Source organism: Ceratosolen solmsi, unplaced genomic scaffold (assembly GCF_000503995.2).
Source record: "Ceratosolen solmsi marchali unplaced genomic scaffold, CerSol_1.0 scaffold2, whole genome shotgun sequence".
In the NCBI taxonomy this organism is placed as follows: domain Eukaryota; kingdom Metazoa; phylum Arthropoda; class Insecta; order Hymenoptera; family Agaonidae; genus Ceratosolen; species Ceratosolen solmsi.
Window position 1 is genome coordinate 154,090 of NW_011948422.1, and position 25,860 is coordinate 179,949.

Sequence of the window (25,860 nt, forward strand, 5' to 3'; positions counted from 1 at the left end):
ATGAAGAGTTATTAATTTAAAGGTTTTAATTTATAACATATAAATGCATTTACAACAATAATATTAACTATGAAAATGTTTGTTCCAATAAATTTTTATTTAATTTATATCATATAGGCAAATTATGAACCCCTAGGCATATAAAAGATAAATACAAATTTATATATTATTCTTATATCCTTTTATTTGGCCAAAATTGCGTGTTCTAATTTACAAAAACGGTAAAAATAATATTATTAAAATATAATTATATTATTTCAGTTTATCTTTATTTATTGTATGCATATAATTTTAAAACTTATAAATTTTCTCTATTAGTTAGATAATCCCGTAATTCGTTTATTTATAAATAGTTGTATAAATAATTATTGTATAATTTAAAATAAAAAGTTGTTTGCCAAAATTTTAATATTATATGATTGCAATAGAAAAAGAAAAAATAATTTTGATGTAAATACGTAAAATTATTTATAATTAATTTTAATTAATAAATTATTATCTTTTCATAAGATTTAATCAGTTAAAAAAATCAATTCAAAACAGAATATTGAGATAATCATAGTTAAAAAATAAAAATGACCATTTTCAATATATTAAGTCAATACATTTAAAATTAGGTAATAATAAAAATAAATAATTTTCGTTTATAATAGTATATAATTAATGTAGATATATATATTTGTAAATAATTTTTATAATTTATATTATACTCTTTTTATAGTTAAATATTGTATTTTAAAATATTTTAAAATCTAAACTTTATCTATTTTGTATATGAAGTTACTATTATTTGGTACAATAATAATAATATGTAGAAAACCTTTTATAAAAATAAAGTGTCAGTGAGAATTTCGTTATTGTTTTTTAATTATTATTTTAAAAGCTATATAATATTTGAATTACATATAATATAGAATTTAAAATTAAAAGATATTTAAGTTATAAAAAGTATTTGTCGTGTATTGAAATATAATGTTGTACTGTACATTGGAGAAGTTTTATAAAGTACTGCTATTTCGTTATTTTCAGTTCATTTATTCTAAGATAATTTATACATTAGTGCTATTCGATATGATTGATCTACTTAAAATTATCTCTAAATAATATTTGTCGTGTTAATAATCGATCTTATATTAATGTGAATATTTCTCGATTTCAAAATAATTCTCGTCAATAGTTTGTAATTCTTGCCATTCTTTGATTATGGCTATTTCTAAAAATTATTCTATTAATAACCATTTTAAAGGAATAAAACATTAGCAGAATATAAGCAGAGATATTTAAATATAATAAAATATTATTGCTTTTGAAGTTATTAAGTAGGAGCATTTTATATTTATTGTATTAATATATTTATTTACTATCAAAATATATTAAACGCTTTCTTTTCATTATTTAATGAAGTGCCAACGTTATTGTTTGATGATAATATTTTAAAGATAAATCTTTTATCATAACAACTTTTATTCCTAACCAAGGCTGTTATAATTTCTGATTTTTAAATATCATTGTGTAATGCAATAAATTAAGATACTTTATTACTGGATCTACTTTTATCAACTACTATCTATCTACTTTTTCTTATTATACATTTTGAAATAATATTATATATTGTAGCTGGATTACATTAAATCTCTGTTGGTATAATTAAATAAAACTTCGTATTTTGTGTAATTACTAGTTAAAACATATATTATAATCATATTGATTTTTCAACTTGTTCAACTTTGAATTGTTAATGAAGGTTCAATATTTTCTTAATTTGTAATTTGATTTATTTCTTTTTATTATATCTTTGTTTGTAAACATTTTAATTTATTTCATTACTTCATGATCTATTATTTCATTTCATTCAGTATATTATTTATCTATTTACTTTGTGTTGGTTCTTTAATTAATTTCGTGGATTCTACTTTTATTATACATAATTTATTCCTATTCATATAAATTATTATAATGTTGCATTTTCTTTTATTACTAATATACTCATATTTGTTTCCTTTAAGTAGCAAATAATTTTCGGAACGATCTTTTAATATGAAACGACAATAATTATTAAAATAATTAAAAAGATGATTTTAATTACAATTTTTAAGCGCTTTAATATAAAAAGGAGAAAATAGTTCAAATACTTATATTTTATAATAGTGAAATTTTCATAAAGAAACAAAATAATGAAGAGTTGCTAAAAATTTCATACTTGTAATAGATTAAACTAAAAAAAAATGAACAAATCTATGTACATAGATGTTTATGAAATTTCATTAAGATTATCTCCATCAATTTTCTTCATTATATTTAATACATAAAATATACGTATTAACAGAATAATTTAATATATTTAAGTATTTTAATCCAAACGATACGATCAATCAGTTTGTCTATATTTTTGTATAGAATTTGCTTAAGTCACTTAAACTTAAACCATATAGTTATAACAACATAGACAATTAAGAAATTATTTATACGGAAAAATAATATTTAATAGGTACGTGATATGTAATTAATAATTTATATGGAAATTTTATTTTTATGTTTTTAGATATATTTAGATTGCAAGTTTCAGTATTTAATATAATGTAAGCATTCTTATAATAAGGATAGTAATTATTTTAGCGCTGGTTCAGAGGAAAAGTTAAAAAGTTTGTAGACGATGTCATAAAAAGATAAAACGTTCAAAAAGCGTTTGCGTTATTTCGTAATTGTTTTCAAGTAAATTTGACCATTTTCGAAATGAGAAAAATACACGTGGAGTTAGTTTTTAACGGAGATTTCTCAGTATTGTATATGCAGTAACAAGAAGTAGCGAGTAACGAAAAGTGAGAAATAGAATAGAAGATATGATCTTATTTAAAATTTAATCTAAAATTCGTGCACTTTATATTTATTTATATTTCGTTCATAAGTATATAACTAGGAAATCTATTAAATAAAAATATATTAAAAATCACATGGATAGCGAATTAATCGATTGTAACGTAAATGGAATATGTATATTTCATAGAAGTTTACATTTTATTGTTATTACCAATTAAATTGGATCAATTATGTATGAGCTTAAATTAATTTTCATTTAGGTAGTTTCATTGATGCAAAAGTAGAAGGATCCTATATTAGATTGTCATTCTATTTATGATATTAGTTATAAGAGATTTTATATAAAAGAAATGAATTTATATTTTTTACAAGAAAGCCTTAGCAAAGTCTATATTTCTAACATTGGAAATATTAAAAACTCAATTATATTTTAAACTTTAATGAAATAGATTGATAACAAATATTTTTTATAAATACATATACATTTCTCTAAATTGTATTATAATTATTTTTTATTTGCAAAATTCTACAAAAAATACTAAAATAAATATTTTCCTTTATGAAAAAGCAGTTATCTGTTATTATTTCATTTTCAATTTCTTTTCAACTATTATGTATTTTGAAACTTATATATGCATTAGTTCACTTTACGTAAATACTATGGAGAAGGAAAAGTTTCACTGAAAGCCGACCTTTATTAAAGTAACCTTCTTACACATTCATGTCGAATATACTTATACGAAGTTAGTTTACTCACTCTTTATTTTATTTTGCTTCGTTGCATTTCAACATGTCTGAGATGATGCGACTACTACGTCTGCATTTCCCTTTTTCTTACTGAATATATCGCTATGACTGCGCGTGCTTTCGTACATGGTTCCCAATTTCAAAAATGTTTGGACTTTCCCACCACAGGACGGGGGAAATGTGATAAAGCTAGAAACGGACAGTTTGATCTGGTTATTTATTACATTTCTGTTTAATTTAAAACAAGAAGTACGAAATTTTCTTCCTATGTATGGCCATACATAGAATCCATGAGTTTTGAATGCTAGAAATAGAATTATATATATAAGTAAACTAAACATATGTACATATATATATATATATATATATATGCGCGCGCTAATGTGTGTATCATAAAAACTAAAACATTAATTATAAAATAATTTATAAAAATATGTGAAATTTTCGTCTAATACATGCATGAATTTATAAACTTATAACTTACATTTATTTTTTATAAATGCAAGTCTGGTGAATATGTACTTTAATTAAACGTTTATTTAATCTTGGAAAACAATCCGACACGAGAATGAAATTATTATTCTCTACCTTATAAAAAATTCTTTTTTGACTATATTAATATTGAGAAGAGGTCATAACGAGAATAAGTTATTTTTTTTATATAAATTTCATACTAATGACGCTGACAATAATAACAGTAGTAATTGAAATTAATTTGTCAAATTTATTGTTTCATTACTATTTAATTATTTTAAATTTTGAATATAATAATTCACCGAGGCAACTATGAACTCGCAAGTTCTAGTTATGAAACAGTACTGTTTTGTGTAACTGAACAGTTCTGTGTTAAATAAATGACATTAGTTAATTAAAGTAATTAACAATAGTTATTATATTGAAACTTATTGCTTGCTATCTTATTTCGAGAAGTTCGTGTATTATAATGAAAATGTTCAGTTTCATAATTTAAAATTAAATTCTAAAAATGTATTAATTATAATACCAAACCTTGTATGAATCTAAATATTGCCAACCAAATAAAATTTAACTAGAAAAGGCAATTAACAACACTACGAAGTTATCGTATAAACAAGATTCTTTCTCAAAGAGTTGGCGACTAAAGGAGTTAAATCTGAAAAAAAAATCAGTCACAAAAGGATAAAAAAATTAAGACTGACTAGTAAAAGGGAAATGCCCGATCAAAGTTACGGTGAAAAAAGCTGGAGCAGCGGAGGAGAAAGAGAGAGTAAATAACCGGGGATGGAAAGTGGTAAAGGCTCTTCATGAGTCTGAGTGGAATGTATTTACTCAACGGCGATACCCAAGCTGCCGCAAGCTTTTTGATTGCGAGACTGACGAGAGCAGTAACTCCTTCAAAGGTAATTGAAGTATCTTACTTTCGTGAACACTAGTAGGCCAACCCTACCATCTCTCATTCTGTTGCCCCTGAAAACGTCCATACCAATTCAAATCTCCGATTCCCGATATGAAAACACTACATATCCTTGATAGTCCGTTTAGGTAGAATTGGCCATTTGTTCATCCGCAATGTGTTGTTGAATATGTATGTTGCATTCGATTAAAATACTTATTGTAATATTAAGCCATATTCTACTCAAACTAGTTGATAATTGTTGCTTTTAGTATAAATAAGATACATCTTCAGCTTTTAAAAATTGTTCTTTACTATGTTTACGGATTTTAATATTATTCTATTAAATTTCATTTATATGCAGATTTTTATGTTAGATATGCTCGATTAGCATACTAAATACAACTATAATTGTTTAAAGTCAAAACTAATAACAATAGATTGCCATAGCATTCATGTATTTATTTGAATAACTTTATTTGAATTAAATCTAAGTTCGATGAAATTAGTTTGGACGATCTAAAATAGTTTAACGTGTGTTTGAATTATATATATATGAGATTAATTTATTTAGCTATAAAGTTTTTTTGATAATGAAATAATGGAATGATTTTTTAAATATTATTTTCAGAAGGCAAGAATGTGTAAAATAAAATTTGTTGTATAAACCATTAATTACCTTTATTCGAAGAAATTAATTTACATAATTCTTTTTACTCAAATATATAATAAATTATTTGATTATTCTTACTATTATAATAAATATTATTATTTTTCTTAAATGTTAAAAACTATGTATTACAATGATTTATGTATTTATTTTAAAGATTTTCGAAGTATTTAAAAAGTGATATAAAAATATTATCTATAGGTTAATAAAATAAAAATAAAAAATTCGATATTAAAGTTGAATAAATGTCCTGATATTTTCAAATATTTCTTCAGATAAGCATATATAGATTATCTTTTCTGCACTCTAGTACAATGATTCTAGTACAAACTAGAACCAATAAGGATAAATAAAGAACTTTTGAAATCTGAAGTAATTTATAAATTAAAAATTAAAAAGCAATGTTGTTGAAATACGTATCAAATGTTCACATCTATTCCATCATAAAATTATATGAACATGAATATAATAAACATGTATATCAATCGCATATTTACACAGACAAGTGAGGGCGTCAATTCTAATAAATTCTGATATTTCAATTGTATAATAATAAAATTGTAAAAATCGACGACTAAAATGTATAGTACAAATTAATTTAAACAGTTTAATTTCACTGTTCTAATCATTGAGTAAATAAAGAAAATCGAATACACCATTTATATGAAATTTATTAGTTTATTTTGAATTATAAGATTTTTAACTACCAAATTTAATATTTAAAAGAATACGTAGCCGAGTAGCCAAAAATATGTGTCGAAAAACAGTGATTTCGATAAGAGTATCAAACATAATTTATTTTAACAAATTCATTTTGATTTTATATTAATAATTACAACTACGTGATGCAATACAAAATATTATTGCAATAAAATTATTTTTGTATTATTATATTAGTATTTATTTTTGTATTTTTATATTAGTATTATTTTTGTATTTTATAAAACTTTGTTTGCATAAAAATTCTTGAATTAATCCACAATATATCAAATGTGATATAAAAAAGATTTAACATACTCATGAAGATTATTAAATTCTTTTAATAATTCAGACAAAAATATTTATATATTTTAAAATGTTCTCAAAATTTGCAATAACGCCTAGTTTGTCAAACAATGGAGAATATACAAAAGCAATGGTAAAGAAGAAAATAATGGAAAAGCAGAAGTAGCATACTTCCCATTCAAGATTGTTCGAAGAAGTTTTGACTAGACAAGCGCATTTACGATGAGGATTATCGTCAGAATTTTTCCTCTATGTTTCTCTATGTTTATCCTCTATGTTTATAAACTTACTTGTAAGAATGATATCTTAGTTAAGACTGGTTGAAATATTTGTAATTAGATACCGTCTGCGTTCGTATAAACTTCATCCCTTAAATTATTATTGACAACAATCTCGCATTACACAGCATACATTGATATATTGAAAACAAAAGAGGAATAAGCAGTCCAAGTGATCAATACAGAAATTCCTGTCCAATAAATGTTGTAAAAATATAACTTATATGTTTTGAAAATCGATAATATAGTTTTCAAACTAACTATTCTAAAATATTACTATACGCATCAATCGAAATTATTGCTTTAAAGAATTGTTATTTGTATGTTTACTCCAAACATTTCCTATCACCTGATATATTTAATCAAAATATTTTTATTTATTTTGTATATATAATTATTTATTTATGTATAAGATGTCAATATCTATTTTTGTAAATCTCAAAGTAAATATAATTGTATTAGTAGCTAAAACAATACTTAGTAAATACTTTTAGAAATATTTAACGTTGTATAATAGATTTTAATCCGACACTTATGGCATACTTTTGCTGTTATAATGACTAAAATTTCTCAAACATTTAAATTGAACGCTAGTAATTGTTATTATTTATAGCACTTATAAATATTATTGACTTATATCTATTTAATTACAGTAAAATGACTTAATATTTTATTAGTGCAAACATATTTTACTGTGTTGGTAATTTAATCTCGGCACCTATACTCCATTCATATTTTATTAACGATTTTTAATCAATTCATATCGTTTTTCAATCAATTGTCTCATTTTTGAAAGTTTTTCCAGGGAACCAGGAGAAAGAAAATGGAAATGTGGAAAACAAAAACATTCAATTCAATCTGTTATACTAATGTTCGAGTAAACACCTTTCATATTGCATTTTACGAATTTTTCTATTTTAGCTTAGAAATAATCGCCAATAAGTAGTAAAAATATTAATATAGATTTTAATTAAATTAATTTAATTTTATAAAATCATATCACCAAAGTTCACATAAAAAAACCCTTGCATGTACGTTATTTGACAGTAGTCGAAAGCTTATTTAAAAAGTGCATTATTAAAATACCATCTTAAGTACATACCAGTGGAAGCTGAGTGGATTTGATAATGCTGCTATCGCGTGTGGATACATGTACGTGGAACTGCAAGTACTCTTGGAATCTTAAGTCGCATTTACATTTGAAATGCTACGAGTATTGTGTAGACGCGCATTTACTTACGCATATCGTTATTCCTATCTGTCTTATTAGGTAATCATCTCCCTCCTCACTCACGCATTAGCCCCTCACACCACTGTATCCCCTTCACTTGATCTCGCACACTGTCTCTCTCTCTCTCTCTATCTCTCCCTCTTATCACCTCAAGTATTCTCTCAATCTAGCAAAGCGATGTACTACTACAAGTCATAGTATAATGTAATGAGGAGTGTGAAGGACAGTAATCTTATTTCGATTGATTAAATTTCTTCTATAGCTTTTCAATAAATAATTAATATAAAAATTAGTCCAATTATAGACATTATATCATTAGGTAATGAATATGTCGTTGACTTTATGAATTCGATAGATATTATATGTATATAATCGGTGGTCAAAATACGCGAAAATAAAATACAATGTATTATTGTCAAGAATTTAAAATAAATATGGCATTTGGGAATAAATGTTTCGATACAACAGTAAATATTGGTTAATCCGGTGTAACAGGATACGTTAGTACCATGCACGGTTAAATGCATGATGATATTAAACGGAAAACTTAAAAGTTTGAAAGTAGTGATAATAAATTGAAAAAAAACTTTCAATTCTCAGTTTCTTTTATTTCAAACATTAATGAAAATCATAGCAAAAACAATTGAAACTATAAGAAAACTTGCTGCAAATGGAATACGATTTTAACCGATTATCTCACTAAGCTGCTTTTCGGTCAAATGAACTTTTCACTTGTGGTTATAAAAAGCGAATAAAGGACAAAGTGAGCTCGAGAGTGAAAAAATTCCCTATAAGTTCACTCGGTCAGTTAAAGCTTTCATTAGACTCTCATAAAAATGAAAGAGAGAGCACAAGGAATGGCTGGAACATTAAAGTGAATAAAAGCTCATGCCAGAGTTCTTTTCATTAGAAAACTATTAAAATTTTGCAAGCTACGTAGATGGTGCACAGGACTGTCCATATTGCAGCTTACGCGAGCATTTTCGCGCTGTTTCCATTAAAAAAGCGGCTAGTCGATGGCCAAGGAAGTCGAGGAGAGGACCCAAATTGTTTAGCTTTCAAGTTCAGATTTACCGCGTTAATTAGTTCCCTGCTGCTGCGAATTGTTTGTCTTTCCGGGATCGTTGAGCGAACGGAAGTGGAATCGACCCAACGTAACTGTTGTTTTAGTTATCCACCGCCCTGAAGAATCAGTTTTTTTCCGAATACCCGGGAGTGTTCATTTATTTAATGAATAATTATTCGCATATTTTCTGGTTATTTGTTCTAATTTATTGGTCATTATGTTATACAATCAATTAGGTACAATCAACATGTATATATTGCTTAAGGTATATATCTCATATTACTTTTAATGATTTTTCGCGAAACGAAATGATAAATAAATTTGGTAGTGGTAAGAAATATTTTTAATGAATTATATTAAAGAACACTCATTTTCTATAACCTGATTTAAAAAAGAAATGGCTTATTCGTCTTTTGAAATAGCTTACAATTCATGAACAATAATTAAGAATAACATTTCATCGCTTTACTTTTAAAACAAAAAAAAAAACAAAAAACAAAAAAAAACAATTAACAGTTTTTTCTAAACTATCACTATACATTATGTATATATAGGGAAAATTGATTCATGTCGTACAATAAAGCGTTTTATGTATAACCAAATCCGCCAGTATTATCAATATTTTCTACCAATAAATATTCTTTTGCTACTACAGGCCATTTTTGCCGATCTATATTTTTATAATAATCATTTAAAAATATGAATTTCCCCTTTTTGATTATTGATAATTTTTTACATTAAAACTTAAATAGCGCATTTGAATAAATGAAATTTCAATAAAAATGAAAGCAAGGAATATTTTTATGTTCGTCAAGATTATTTTAGTTATATTTATTATATTCGGTGATTACTCGGGTGACTAGTTTCTTAATAATAAATTTTAATATCAGGTCAATGTTGAATATAAAAATATAATTCTGTTATCGTATGAACTCATTGCGTAATTAGGCGGGATCTATGTATTAGTCTATGAATAAACATTTTCTAATACAAATAATTACATAAAAAATGATGGTAAAAGTAAAATGAAAGGCAATTATGATAATGAAAATAAAATATTTATTTAAGTAATATTATTATTTCGGTATTTAATAAATGTGTTTTTTCTTGCTATTAAATTTTACATTCGATATCTTTTTCTGTTTCGCTTTTACACAAACGCTTAAATGGATTCTCATATTTTTTCCATCAAATTCTATTTCTATATCTCTTTCTCACTATTTCTATATTCGGCTCTCATGTTCATTTGCTTGATGTAAACGTATACCTTTGGAGTGTTTACTTGTTCTCAGCAAATGGGATTGTAAAGTCTCAAGTTTCGAATGTTACACACATCAGCACATCTCGGAGTAGGTGACTTTCTTAAGATGCGTGAAGTGCAAAATTATCTTACCCAATCATTTATAGAAAAAAATAGTCAATTTAATTTTATATTGAAGAATTCAGAAGAATACTGTAAATAATTCAATTTAAATTTATTTTTTAAATATTTAAAAATAACTTTATAAAAAGGTAAATTAAGATAATATCGTTATTATTTAAATATCAATAATCCGACGTAACTTGTATATTATGGTTTCAAAAAAAATAATCTTCAAATTCATTAATATAGATATTTTCTAAAGATTTTTGCGTGTAATCTTAATGCAATAGATTATTCAAAACATTCTTAAACTATATTTAACGCAATCTTTTAATATTTATTTATTAAATATTTAAATTAATAAATTGATTCCGAATTTTCTTTGAGAATTCATCTATTCGTTTATGCTCAATATAAATCTATTATATTTTTATTAGCGTATGAATAATAGAAATTTAATTACAAATAGATATTATTGGTATTATAATAATCAAGATAATGAAAATTTGTGCAAACTTTTCGATTCATTTGCATAAATAAAATATACATGGATAAAGAATTTTTTTAATTTTTCGTTAAAATTTTTTTCTATATACCTCTGCGCATCAATAAAACTTAGCTAAAAGTATTTTTGTGTAACTGATTACATTAATTACAGATAGTCCCAATAATTACTGTATAAATAAAAATTTTAATCTAAAATTTTAATTACAACGTAATAATATAAAATGGAAAAATTACAAAACATTTGCATGAAGCAGAATAATGATTTTTTTCTAATTGCATTTACATATATAATGTATAAATGTCTTTTGCCACACATGCCTGGATAACAACCGTCATATAATCAATAAACAATAAAAATTTAATCAAAATGATCTACATGTTAATATTAGATTAGGCAATTTATATTGGTTAGGTTTTGAAAACCTTTGCAACTATGAAGCGTCATATCTGTGCGAATAAGTACCGAAAGTTTTAAATTCATGAATTCACGGGTAAAAAGTTTTCAACAAAAAAATCGTAGCGGAATTTGCAACAAATTTTTATTACGAGTTTAACTTCGTTCTCAGTTCAGTTTAATACGAGAGTAAAACTCGGAAAAAGCTGGTTAGGATACGCACATGGAAAAGTTGGGGAATACGTGAAAAGCAACGATAGGACGAAAACCGACGCTAGTGAGCGGATTATCGGATTGGCACGAGGACGCGACGCGCGGATTGAGTCGCGAGCCCTGCCATGTCAGATCAAACGGAATTCACGATCTTGCACAACAAGAAGAACTGAATCGAATGTCTGTTACTCTAAGTCGTTAATACTCTGCCCTGTTACGTGCCATCCCACCGTGGCATAAGATTTGGCTGCTCGAGCGAAATGCTAATTAATCTTTAATTGGTCTTTTTTGTCCCAAACGAAGAAAATGAACTGTCGAATTGTGGATATGTAAATGTTTGAGTGATTCCATAGTTTTCAGCGATACATTCAAGTGATCCATTCATCTCATTTAGAGAATCTATGTTGTCTTCGTTTAGTAGGTTATTTTTGAAAATTTGTGTGCTAATAACTGGAGTGCACGTTTTGTAGAGTTTTTTTTTAGTTTTATTATGACTTGATTGAAATATTTCAAAACATCCTAATTAATTGGATTAAAATTTTGTATGTATGTTGCAATAAATTTGAATAGCATACTGTTTTTCAATAATGGCCTGTAATATCATTTTTGAAAATTCTTTATAAGATGCAAACGCACTTTTAATTGTATGCCTATTAATAGTCACAATCCATTAATATAGTATAATATCGAAATGATATTATAGTATAATAATAATGTATAATATCTAAAAGATTGTAACACAAGAAATGATGAATTAACTATTAGTATTTGCTAAGTGCAAAAGCGTATCGATTGTAGATAAATTTTTTTTTGTAGATAAAAACCAATGAAACAGTGGCGTTTTGAGTTAATTAATAAGTTATTTCCAAAATTTCGAATGTATTCAGTACTATAATACTAGTCACTCACGTGCCATCAAAAAGCAAATAATGTCTAGCTGTAGCGGAATTGTCGACGAATTAATTTTATTTAAAACGCTAAGCTCATTAGTAAATGAAAAATTTACAACTAAAATTCTAATATTAAGGCTGCGGTGATAGTCTTTGAAGTATGGACTGAAACTTCCAATTTAAGTGATGGTATCCGTCAGTTCCGAGTCAAACTGTACATTGAATGAATTATTCAGCATTACGTGCACTGATCCTTTACCTCAGTTTCGATGGTTCGGAACTCATTTTAAACTGTAGACCCGATTACAAAATTGCAAAATCATACAGTGATGAGAGAGACACGAAAGCTCAAAAACAAAGATTTTGTCATTTATTATGAATTTTTTTTAATAATTTTCAATATAATTTTTAATAATCCATTGGCAATAATTCTGCGATATTTCTGATTCAATGAGAAAGAACGTTAATATGTGCTCGGATATTTTAGGAAATTAAATTGATTTTTAATGCTATAACTTTCTTTAATAATTGACTTACAAAGTTGACTGTGTAATCATGTATATTCAATAAAAAACGATTAGTCACCAAAAGAATTTCAGTGTTATTCTTTAGAATGCTTCGAATAATAATATTAATGTTTTGTATAAACAGTAATTGCAGGTAAAAGTATTTATGCATTAGAGAACAAAGTAATTACAATTACTAATAAATTTCATAAATGAAAATATATTGTATAAAAGCTGCTGTCGTCATTTAAGATATAATTGTATAATTCATCATTTACATTAATTCTCTTATTTTAATTTTCTATTTTAATAATTCAATTATCTAGAAAGTTATGTTTGAAATTATAAGATACAATAAATAATGGTGGATTTATAGACTCCCTGGCTGACTATACCGCATATTCGTTCTACTTATTTAGTTACACGAGTCTATACATGTACGAGATTTGTAAAATATTTTTAGATTTTTAAGGACATGATACTTTTGAATTATGATATGAATGGTAACTTTAATATAAATGTTAAATGTATTCCTTTTGTTTTTATTTTTAAAATCTATCAATTTTTTATAAAATAAGAGAAATTTAGAAATTTCATTTTAATTATATCAAAGGAAGATAAATAATGATGTTTTTTATACACAGATATTAGACATACAAAAGAACACGCATACAATAAGAATATAAGAAGAAAAATTTAATTTACATTTTTAAATTGTCTTTAAATTTTTTTAATTTTAATGCCTTGAAGAAGTAATTAATGCATATTTTATTATACAACGTTCATCAAGAAATGTAATAATTTTATTGTGAATTCTATGTACAGAAACAATTATATAAGTAATAAATAGTTTTAATTATTATGAATAAATATAGAGCATGTGAAGAATTTAATTATTACAAGAATGTTTTGTACATATTCAAATATGATATTCAGCTTTAAGATACAGTAATAATTGTAATTTCATCAATGCAAAATATGTTCACTTCCTATTCGTCATTCTATCTTTCCTTCATTTCTTATTCACTCATTTCTCATACGCTAGAAGCTCTCAATACAATCAAATTCCATCTTATCTTCGTACCATCCTTCGTCATTGGCAGTACGGGAACTGAGCTTTGAATTTATAAGATTTTTTATTTTTATGACCGGAGAGAATCTTTCGACTAGCATAGACTTGTCATGTAAAATTTAATTCACTAGGGAAAATTTTTCATGTGCGATTATTTTTGAAAAAAAAATCGTAAAATCGTAAAAGCAGCACGCTAAATAACTTTATTGAAATAATAGAGGATTTTCACAAAATGAAAGTCATAAATTAGATAAATAATTTATGAATAGCTCAATTGTCTTACATTTATGAAACTTAAAAACAAATGAAATTCACTGTTTAAAACACATAATTAAGAAGATTTATGATTATTAGCAATAATAATTCGTGGAAGTAGAGATTATTTAGGTATTTATCTAATATAAAATGAAAAAATTTAAGCCATTATTAATATTATAAGCAATATAATATAAAATGTTTTTCCGTGTAAGTCTTATTTGTCCGACGAATTATGCATTAATGTTAAAAACAGCTCACGTCGCGATTGAAGAAATAGTGTTCGTGAGCTTATTTAAATCCTATAAATTTTCACACTCCAACCTACCACGAGGAACGTCTTTTCGTATGTCTTTTAGTTTTTCAAGCATTTGTCGGAAAAAGGGGACAGGGAACATTTCATGGTAGCATTCCACGTACAATGCACAAAGAAATTGAGACGAAGTTTTGGATTGCTCGTCTCTTCAATGATGCCTGTAATCTTTGCAACAAGAGGCTACGTGCATTTGTTTTTTATTTGCAGTGCAATAGTTTTAAAGATAGGAAGATTAATTAACAAGATATCACGCTGCTTTCATTTTCTGAATTTTGTCAATCTTTGAAACAATTCATAGTATTTAATTAGATTTTTTATAAATATTGTCAGTTTTAAGGAAACGAACCATTCGTATCAGTTATTAAATATGACGACTTAATATTATTCGAAATATAAATATTTTATCAAACAAAATTACTATAGCGGAATAGAATATTATTAGAGCGTATAAAAAAATGTGAATTTAGAAAAATTTTGTTTTAATAATGTAGGTTGAGAATTTGTTACGAATACAGCGGTTTGTCATTATCTTTTTCATTTTATTTATTTTATATTTCGCACATGACTTTGTAAACATAGCACGTAATGAGTAATACTAAGAGATTTTAATGATATCCTTGTAGCTATTTGATCTTAGTATTTACAATGTTTCATCTTCAATAAATACTTGACCACTTGTAAGCTTTTCTCCCTAGTAATACATGTAGCGTATTTTTTAATTTAATATATTTTAAAATCACTAATAGATTTTTTTTCTATTATGGTTATTATAAAATTTAAAAGAGCAATTTCTTTATTCACTGGAAATAAATAACGCAATTTTGTTTCATGTTTTCAACAGTAATATTTAATAATTTGGATTTTACGCACATACACATATACACACACATATTACATGTAATAAATTCTTATAAAGTTATACTTACTTATTTCCTAGTTATTTTATATTAAATTTACATTCAATAAAAGAATATTAGTAAATTTAATTACTGTTTACTAATTTGAGGATTGTCATAGAAATTCAGCTATATTTTGAAATTCCTACATTAACTGTATTAATACATTCACACGCATATATAAATATATATATATATATATATATATATATATATATAATGATAATACCTAATAATAAAATGAAATTAATTTAAAGACTAAAAGTCGAGTCAAGTATATCACGTATACTCGAAATAAAACTTCCTGAAATTTCTGATTTTTTATTTCTTGTATTACGGTATATTGCTTCAGATCGTGTATCTAGATAAAGAAAAGAGATGATATTACGGAGCGCGAGCAGTATGGAAAGAAAGTGAGAAGCATATAGGAAATGTGAACACTGTAAACTGAGGAGCTATTCGAATTACGGCATTGCTGACGTGCTAGACACTGAATTATTCAGAACTGTCGAAACTTTGCTCGTGATGCTACCATCTTCTTCTCCCTTATCATCTCTGATATCTCATATGCAAATTCTCTCGCTGTTATTTAGCCACATGCAGCTTCTTGGCTGGCTTTTTGCAATGAGCCGATAAAAGCTATGTTACATTCCGGTGTCATTAGGTTCTTTTTTTTATTTTCACTAGGAAGAATTTATACCCTATTGTAATGTATCTACTTTAGTTATTTGGCTATTAATTCGTAATGCATTCTTTTTCTTATTTTAGGATCTGCTCTGATGCGGATTGTCGAGGTCTACAAAGAGATACAAGAACAGGAAATCAATATAGTAAGTAATTACGTATTTTATGTACTTAAGAAAATTGATAATATCTTCAATTTAAAATAATGATAAAATTGTATTATCGTTTTGTCATTAGAGAATTATTTTATAACTGAAATCATAATGCATGGTATAGTGTAATAGTTAAATATAATAAGATGTGATTCCATCATTATTTAATATGAACGTATTTCAAATAATGCTATGTGCCGCCAGAAATACTAATTTTTATTACTTTTATTACGAAAAATATTAATTTTAGTAAATATAATGCATTGTTTATAATATATTCGAGTGAGGTTGAATTGTTACTCTTTATTATTAAATTAAAACTGAAACTAAAACTTATATTTAAAATACATTACCATTCCTTAGCCATTAGAAGATTATATTACTTTTTACATGCCATAAAAAACGCATAATTATTCAGTTAATTATCTTCAAGTCAAGTTTTCTTATAACGTGGCAGGTCTTCTTTAGAGATATATTACTTTAATTAATTAATCTTACGGATAAGATTATGAAATTTTATCAATATTTAAGGAAAATACTACAATAAAAAATCAATAGCGATCTTAACCTTTTACAGTGTCATACCAAATCAAAGAAAGTTATAGATAATTTTGAAAATTATTTGCCAATATAAGTGGAATATTAGAAAATTTACGTATACTTTTTGTAAAAGACATTAATGAAGATGAAGTAGTTTTTTATGGCTAAACTCATTAATCATATTTTTTAATATTAAATTTAGCGAAATGAGTGTTGGGTGTAATATAAAGATTCATTTTGTACAAAGTTTTAATCACATTTTTGTATTGCTGCATAAATAAAATATGCGTACAACTAGTGCCTCTTATTTTTCAAGAATCTTCACATTTTTGCCAAATTTTAATTCTTGCGTTATTTACAATTTTGAAATACTTGATGATATGGTGTTTTAAGTACTACATGATATTTGAAACGAAATAAAATGATCGCATACTCATTATATGCTTACTGATATACATATTTATATGCATAAAATTATTTCTAAAATATTATATAAAATGTTTAAGGCTATGTACATTTTAGACGCCTATTAAATTGGAAAATCTATTAAGCATATGATATGAACATTACTTTATCGAATAACAAAAGTTTTTATTATGCATTAAAGCTTGAATATTGATTTTTTTCTGAAAAAAAAGTTTAGTCGTTGCTTTCACTTAACTCATATTTCATTAAATACTTCGTTTTTATTATTTAATGCCATTACGCTACCAAATAGTTGAAAAATCCAAAAATTCCTGCAATTATTACACAGATAAATCTTTTAACGACATTTAAAATTATAATATTTCCATCAACACAACTTATGTATTTGAGGTAAAAATTTAATTTTATTCTAACAAATATCACGATGATTATGAAATTATGATGCCATTCTCCATTTTATTAACGTATTTGCATTAAATTTAATTCGACATAAGTCAATGACAGAATGATTCTAAATAATTTTATCGTCTCATTTCAATGAGCATTGTCATCGACATATTTCAAATAATATTACAATTCAAGAATGTTTCTACAAGATCTGTGTTAGTAAATTTTTTATAAAGATAAAAACGATCGAACAGAAAAAAAAGAAAAAAAATTCTAGAGAAAGTGAAATGAACGATGTGGACACATTAATTTTTACATGCAATATTTTCACCCAAATTCCATTTGTCCATTCTGTTGAAACATCAGTGTACCTCGGATAGTGCAAGGACTTTTTTCTTCAAGCCTCATTCTAAGATCAATTGCAAGAACTTAAAACAAGTATTCTCCTTATTTTCCTTTTCTTCTTCTTCTCCCCTGGGATTCACCTTTTATCAGTCGCTACTGCCGTGGTGTCACACGCCGCCAGAATGGCGCGATCGGTTTCGTAAAGACCCATGCCTCTTACTGTGTACTTAGGATGCGAAATGGGATAATAAATATTCTACAGATAAAGAAGACAAAGAAAGAAGACGTGCACGTGATTTTCTATGGACGGTCCAATCTTCCACTCGTACGTCTTTTTTCTTTCATTTATCCTTTTCTTTTGTCACAGTGCCTCGAGCCACGTTCTTTCCTCGTTATTTCGTTTGGACTGTCTTCCGCTATATTCTTCTTAGACGATTCCTCCATTTTCGGAGAAGTACTTCGAAGATCTACTCGAAGAGTTTCTTTTTCGATTACATACAGATAGTTCTATTGATTCTCTTATAAGGTGCTTGTCGACATAAATGTATGACCAGTTGCTCCTTTAAGTTACTACATACTATAGATCCTAAAAACTCAGTTTTTAAAAATATTTTATTTAATTTTGATATTTTTTTCGAAAATAGATAAAAAAAAGTACACTGACTAGGAAAAATTAACATCATAGGAATTCAATTAACAAATTTACTTTTAATCACTTATTACATTTTAGGCAATTTTTTCATAATTGGAAAATATTTTCAATTACAATTTTGTTGAATAGAATAATTACAATAGTATTAGTTACCATGAAAATGATATCCTTGCATTATTAATATATTATCAGTATACAATAAATTAGACATTCGTTAATTATTTTAAAAACATTTTAATAATAAATAATAAGTTTTAGTTTAATTCTTAAAAAATATTTTATTTATTATAATTTTTATCTTTATATATATATGTTATGTTAATAATTGTTCTAAATATAATTGGAATAAATTCAATTCCATTAAATATATATGATAATCCAAATGTTGTTATTAATACATCAGTTGCAAAATTAAAAAAATATGAGTATAAAGATGCTTGTGCATTCGTTACTTGCTCATTTATGTTGAGAAAACCTCATTTTTCCACTTCATTTTACCTATAATGGATAAAATATAATTAGGGTGTAAAAGACATTGAAATAAATTAAATTGAAATAAATTAAATAAAAATAAATTGAAATAAATTAAATAAAAATAAATTGAAATAAATTAAAATAAATGATATTTCATTTAGTTATATTTTAAATAATCTAAATGAAGTTTGGTTTTCTCTCATCAATTTATAAAACTTCATTATTTTTTCACTTAAATTATTCTATGTAGATAAATTATACTGATTATCTAGATATATTAGTACTGAATTATTATTTATCCGAAGAAAATTAATAATATGTTTATATTATTAAACTAATATGAATTACATTAAGATATAAGAGTAAATAATGTTGCCATTATAATATATTATAACTGTCGCAAAAATTTTCTTAATTGATCTTATTACTTCTGTATTAAGTTCTAGTAATTGAATTTTATAATTTCTTATGGCTTACTTTTTATTAGTATAAACATACTACTCCTTACCTAAACTATATGTATTCTATTTTAATCTATATTCTTTTAGTTTGTTGATAATTTCCAATATATAAAGAATCTTTTTAATGAAATAAGTAAAATCATATTAAATAATTATTTAAGAAGTTTTATAAAATTATACTTAATTCCTATTAAATACCAATCTAAATATTGTAATTATAAATTAGTTAAAGTAACTTTATAATGTAATTGTATTACTCAGAAACAATAGTCAAAGAATGTAGTTTCAAAAGGAATTAAGGGATGCATATTATTTTAATATCTCTTGAAAATGGTATTTAGTTTTTATTTGATACATTTTGTTAAAATCTCTATGAGATTTAAGAAAAAATTTCGCCCATGACATATATTCTTTATACTCTTTTACTTACATTATTAATATTGTAATTTCAACAATTATTCCGAAATCAAAATTTCGTTTAACTATTCCATTTTACAGTTTGTTATTCTATTTTTTAAAAACACGTTTATTTAATTCATAATACATATTTGGAAAATTAAAACTCAATATATAGAAATTGTTAAATATATAAATGAATAAATTAAATTTTTTTAATATATGAATGAAAACCTTCCGGATAAATAATTCATTAAAATGATATAATTGAAATATAAAATATTTCTGTTATTATTATTATATAAGCTATGAAAATTCAGATAAGTTTGTAAAAATGTTTTGTGGGAAACAAAAATATAACAGAAATCTGAATACATTTTTGTGTTTGTATAAAACTGAGAGTATCAAGGTAAATTTAAGTTTTAAGGACTATTATTTTTAAAATCGAAATATAAAAATCTTTTTAATTACTTTACTTGAGTTTTTTTTACTGTGACAGTTATAAAAGTGGTTCAGTGCTATGTCCGCCATAGTTGATAGTAAATATGAGTATCGACCAATTCATAATTAAGTAATTGTTTTCTAAAACAATTTTTTCATTAATTGTTATGTAAATTTAAATACCAATATTTTTATTTCACCAATATAGTGTAAGAATTGTAAATTATTTTAAATGAAAGAATGTTTTCTAGCAATATGATGTATGATGACAGATAATGGTGTGCTAATTTTTGTAATGATCGCCTCCCACATAATACATGAAATATAAAGTATATAACAATGTATATAATATATATAATAATATATAATTATATTTATTACAATACATTGTATTTCGAATAAAAATTTTAATATTATCGAAAGTTCTTAATTTTTGTTGCTATTCTGGTATTTCTTTTATTTTCTTTAGTTTTAATTTATTAAGTTCGCGATGATACTTTAATCATTAAATGAAAGACATTTAAAATATTTATAATATAAATTTCTAATGTATAATCTTAATTATAAAAATCGCTCTAGTTTTAGTAAATTTCGTTTTTATTTAATTTTACAAACACATTTTTCATAAAATAAAAATAATGGAGTTCGACCATTTTTATTTCAAAGTTTAGCTACCAGTTACTTACACTTATAATTTATCAATTTATAAATAGTTCATGTAAAAAATTATTTATAGAACGAGCATAAATTAAGAAATGATGAAATGAATGTCCTTTAATAGCAAAAGCCCTTTTGACTTTAAAATCCAATTTGGGTTCACGAATTCAGAACAAGATGAGGAAAAAATTTCTTACTTCGAACGATATTTCAAACTGTACTTACAACTATCCATCCCATAAGTTTTTCAGATTTAAACTTCGATTTTCACGAGGGGAGAGAACATTCGTCGTGAAGGTAAAAGGAAAAATTACTCTCGTGAGCACGCGTAGCACGAAATAGGATTCGACACAAATGTTGATGTAAATCCTCTGCACCCGTAATGTCGGGGAGTCTTTTGCTTCGCTGAGGCAAAGCCAATTGCTTCCGAGGCCTCGCTCCTCTTTCGCGAATTCACGATCTCATCGCCTCTAAAGATGGAGCGAGAGATACTTCTCCGATCGTACATATATGGCTTGTAAGCATTCGTCGTTTATTTGCACGAGATTTTATTAGTCCATTCCAATAATATAAATAATTTTGCGGTGCTGTTAAACCGCTTGAGTATCTGCAGTGAATAAAGTTATGCTGATAGTTAGGTAATATTAATTAATTGTAATTATTATAACCTGTACGTGGAAAATATATTGACGAGTAGAAATAAAGTATTAATCTTGTTTTATATGCTCTTTGGTGTATTGAATTTACAATTTTTTTATCAATATTTCAACATGTTTCTTGAAAATTGTAATCAATTTTATTTTATACCTGCTAAGATGATAGACATAACCCGCAAAAGAACGTTTCTTTTTCATAAACAGACGAATATGACCAAGAGAATTTTAGTCAATTTATTAAAATCTTTTAGGATAATTTTTGTATTTAATTAAAATCTTTGCTTTTTTTGTGAAAAACTTCATTTATTAGTACAACATATAATTTATCTACGAAAGATAATCATAAATTTTCGAAGCAAATATCAGCTTATTTAAATATACATTTACATCAATAAATGTAACATAATTATAACTATTGACTAATGACAAGTAATTATTAAATATAAATGAAAAAAATAATGAAAAAAATTAAATTAAAATGTATGAAAAATATGATTACAAGTTTATAATTTTACTTATTACTTTATTATAATTATAAAATATTCAGTTATATTGCACTAAAGATTAATAAAAAAATATTAATCACTGAACACGTTATAAAAATATATTACAAAATACTTTACCGAACATTCGAGAATACCATAGAAATATTCATCAAGCTTTGGAATTTCCGACGTTCACATCTACATACCAACACTAACTGCAAAATAACTGGCAATATCAGTAGTATATAAATCGAATGGCTCTAATCAATGTTAATTTCGAATTCAGAATTACACAAGAACGAAAATGAGAGAAACCGACTATTCTGTGCGTACTCGACTTCCATATCTACATTTTTTGTAAAACAATGTCGTGCTTATTTAAATTTTTTAGATTGCTAGACCAATATTACGACGAGACATAAATATAGACAGGGCTACATAAGGAAAACAGAAATATAGAATATATAGAGAAATAAAAAAAGAAGTAAGAAAATGTAAAGAGAAAAATAATAAGAAAGTGCAAAGATAAAACAGAAGAGATAAAGAAGAATAGAAAGAGAGAGAGAGAGCGAGAGAGAGAGCGAGAGAGAGCGAGAGAGATAGAGAGAGAGTGTGAAAAGAAAGGTTAAGATAAAGAGAGTCGGAGGGAAAATAGCATACTAGTTATAAAAAACCGAAACAGCAAGGGCAATCGAATTAAAGAAATAGAGGATTTAAAGGCTTAGGCTTAGGGAGAAGAGCGAAAAAATAAGAAGAATACTGAGAAGGCAAGTAAATGAGAATGTAAAATAAAGAAAATGAAAGCGCGGGATATTGAATGAATGTATGTGTTAGAGAAAGGAAAAGTTTATTGGATTAAGTGGTTGAACATGCACATAATTCAGCGTCATATGATGTGACCGCAGAGCAAAAGTATTCCTTTTGTAGGTGGACATTGTTTAGATAGTTTTCCTTAAAATACAGTAATTTTCGGTTTAAAAGTTAGTTTAAATTCCAATTTGTACATTATTTACAGTGATTTTTTTTAACATGAATGGATGACAACTATTTATTGCCTTTTTATGTTTTGTGATATGAATCATTTAAATATTCAATCATTAATATCTTTTATTTTAATAATATCAAGTAGATAAGACATTTTTATGTATTATAAATTAAAAAATGTAAAAGTCTTTTCGTATTTGAGTTAATGGTTATTCATATCAAATGTTGGATTATACTTTGTTTAAGAACAAAATTTGTATTTTATGCAGTTTTGCTATTAAATTACACGCACACACGCGTTTTTTCTATTAATAAAAAAAAGCATAAAACGTTATTTGGTAATCTGTAGATTTATATTTATGGTGTTTTATAAGCTTATATATAAATTATTAAAAAAGAAAATGATTAACAATGAGACAGTGGTTTGTTTCATAAAAACGCCAAATATAATTCCAAACATAAAGACATTTTAATGCGAAATTGCGTTCTATAGTATTATTTACAATAAAACATAAAGACCAGACAAGCGAAATAGGGTAACAAGAGAAAATTAAAAAAAAAAGATGAAAAAAAGAAATATTACAAATTTAATATAAATTTAACATATATATATATATATATATATATATATATATATATATATATATATATATGTATATATATATATATGTAATTTTAACACGATGATTAATGTAATCTCATTTAATTATTTAGAATATTTGTTAATTAAAATGAAATTATTCCAATTTGACCATCCACCTTAATTATTCATTTGTAGGATTATATCCTTTTAAATATTCGAATTCATTGATATAGAAAATGTTATTATTACTTGATAGAGTTCCTGTTACTTAATTTTCATTTCCGATTAGTTATTTACATTAATTATATAGTTAATTTTGATTTTACTTACCAATAATATATTCCTTGAATTTCCTTATACAATTATATTCCAATAATTTTATATATATTAAATAATGGCTATTGAAAATATGCTATAAATTGATGTATTTATTATTATTTACTCGTTGATAGATACTTTATGGAACTTTACATATATATCATATTCTCTTATAACAGTATCATTGCCACAATCTTTTATATTAATAATACAACTGCATTTAATTTTTCTTTAATTATGCTTTCATTATAAACTTAATTCTCAAATGTGTACAAATAATAATAATAATAATAATAATAATAATAATAAAATAATAATAAGATACTTTTAAATGTTTCAATTTTTAATATTTGCAATGAAATATCAGGCATATAAAGTAAGAAAATGTATAGCGTAAATATAATGAAATGCATAATATTATTCAATTGCTAAATAATGTATAGTACACAGCACACTAAGTCTTGAAGAAAATTGCAAAATTTAATTTATTTACTTGTAGTACTGCCTAAACTTTAAAATAATTTTTAAATACAGAATAATTTTACCGAATTGCGTATTATAATTTTTGAAATTATTTTACTATTAAGGCAATTTGTTCCAACTGCTTTGAATAATTGCGCATACTTCTTTTCGGGTAATTTAAATGAATGAATTAAATGAAAAATATTATAATTAGGTAGAGGGAGACAAGAGAAATGACGGAAAAACGAGAGTTGGAAAGGAAATGGGGGAATGAAAGCGCAGGCAACGTTCAATAATATATGTGAAAAAACAACATTCCTTTCTTAAACGACTCATTAATTTCTTCAATAATAATAAATAGAGAGAGAAAAAAAGGAAATTAAAAAGATATTGGCGATCTTTGGATTAATGTGTCACCTAATGAGCAAAAAAACAAAATTCATGTAATTTCATGTAAAATAAAAAAAACTTGCCAAATTGTGTCAAACTTATCAATCCCTTTCCATCCTACAAATACATTTTTATGTAATTTGATGAAAGAAACATGTCGTTCCCTTTATCATCGTCTCTCACATTTTCCACTTAATTAATAAAACGAATATATTATTCATTTAGAATCGGCTTTTAAAAAGAAAAAATAGTTAATTACTCGGACTTTCAGTCGGGCCTCTTTGAAAAGAAAGGCTGTATCGCAATGATGCTTAATTTTCTTTCTTTTACAGCTCAAGGCGTTCTATGTAGATCTACTAGTGCCACTAGAAACGAATCTTGAAAAAGACACCAAAGTCATTCAGGTAATAAAACGATGCTCCGTTAAAAATGAGTTTATATGCGAATTTTGAGAATGAATGTCCACGTCTGTTTCTAGAGCGAGCAGAAAAAATTCTTACAGCAGCATAAAACACGCAGCGAGACGTACAGCAAAGCAGCTGCGACTATGAAAAAGCAGAGAAAGAAGTCACGCGGGGCGAGCAAAAGCGGACTCGCCATGGACAAAGAGCTGAAGAATATGCAGATACTCGAGGAAGAGAAGTCCAAGCTCGATACTTTCTGCGAGCAAAGTTTAAAAAATGTATGATTTGCCACTATTGTTTTTCACGACTCGGAGAAATTTTATGTGTCTTACTTCGCTTACGTCGCTCTACTGAGAGACAGTAGA

At 25.4% G+C, this 25,860-nt stretch overlaps 1 protein-coding gene across 1 annotated transcript in view; it reads left to right on the forward strand.

Annotated features, from left to right (window-relative positions):
- The window catches only part of IRSp53 (Insulin receptor substrate 53 kDa), a 153,679-nt gene that overhangs the window by 113,329 nt on the left and 14,490 nt on the right, over positions 1-25,860 (forward strand). The window contains exons 5-7 of the mRNA XM_011498988.1: positions 16,367-16,428; positions 25,424-25,495; positions 25,570-25,773. Coding sequence (XP_011497290.1) covers positions 16,367-16,428; positions 25,424-25,495; positions 25,570-25,773 — 338 coding nt within the window. The remainder of the gene's footprint in view (positions 1-16,366; positions 16,429-25,423; positions 25,496-25,569; positions 25,774-25,860) is intronic.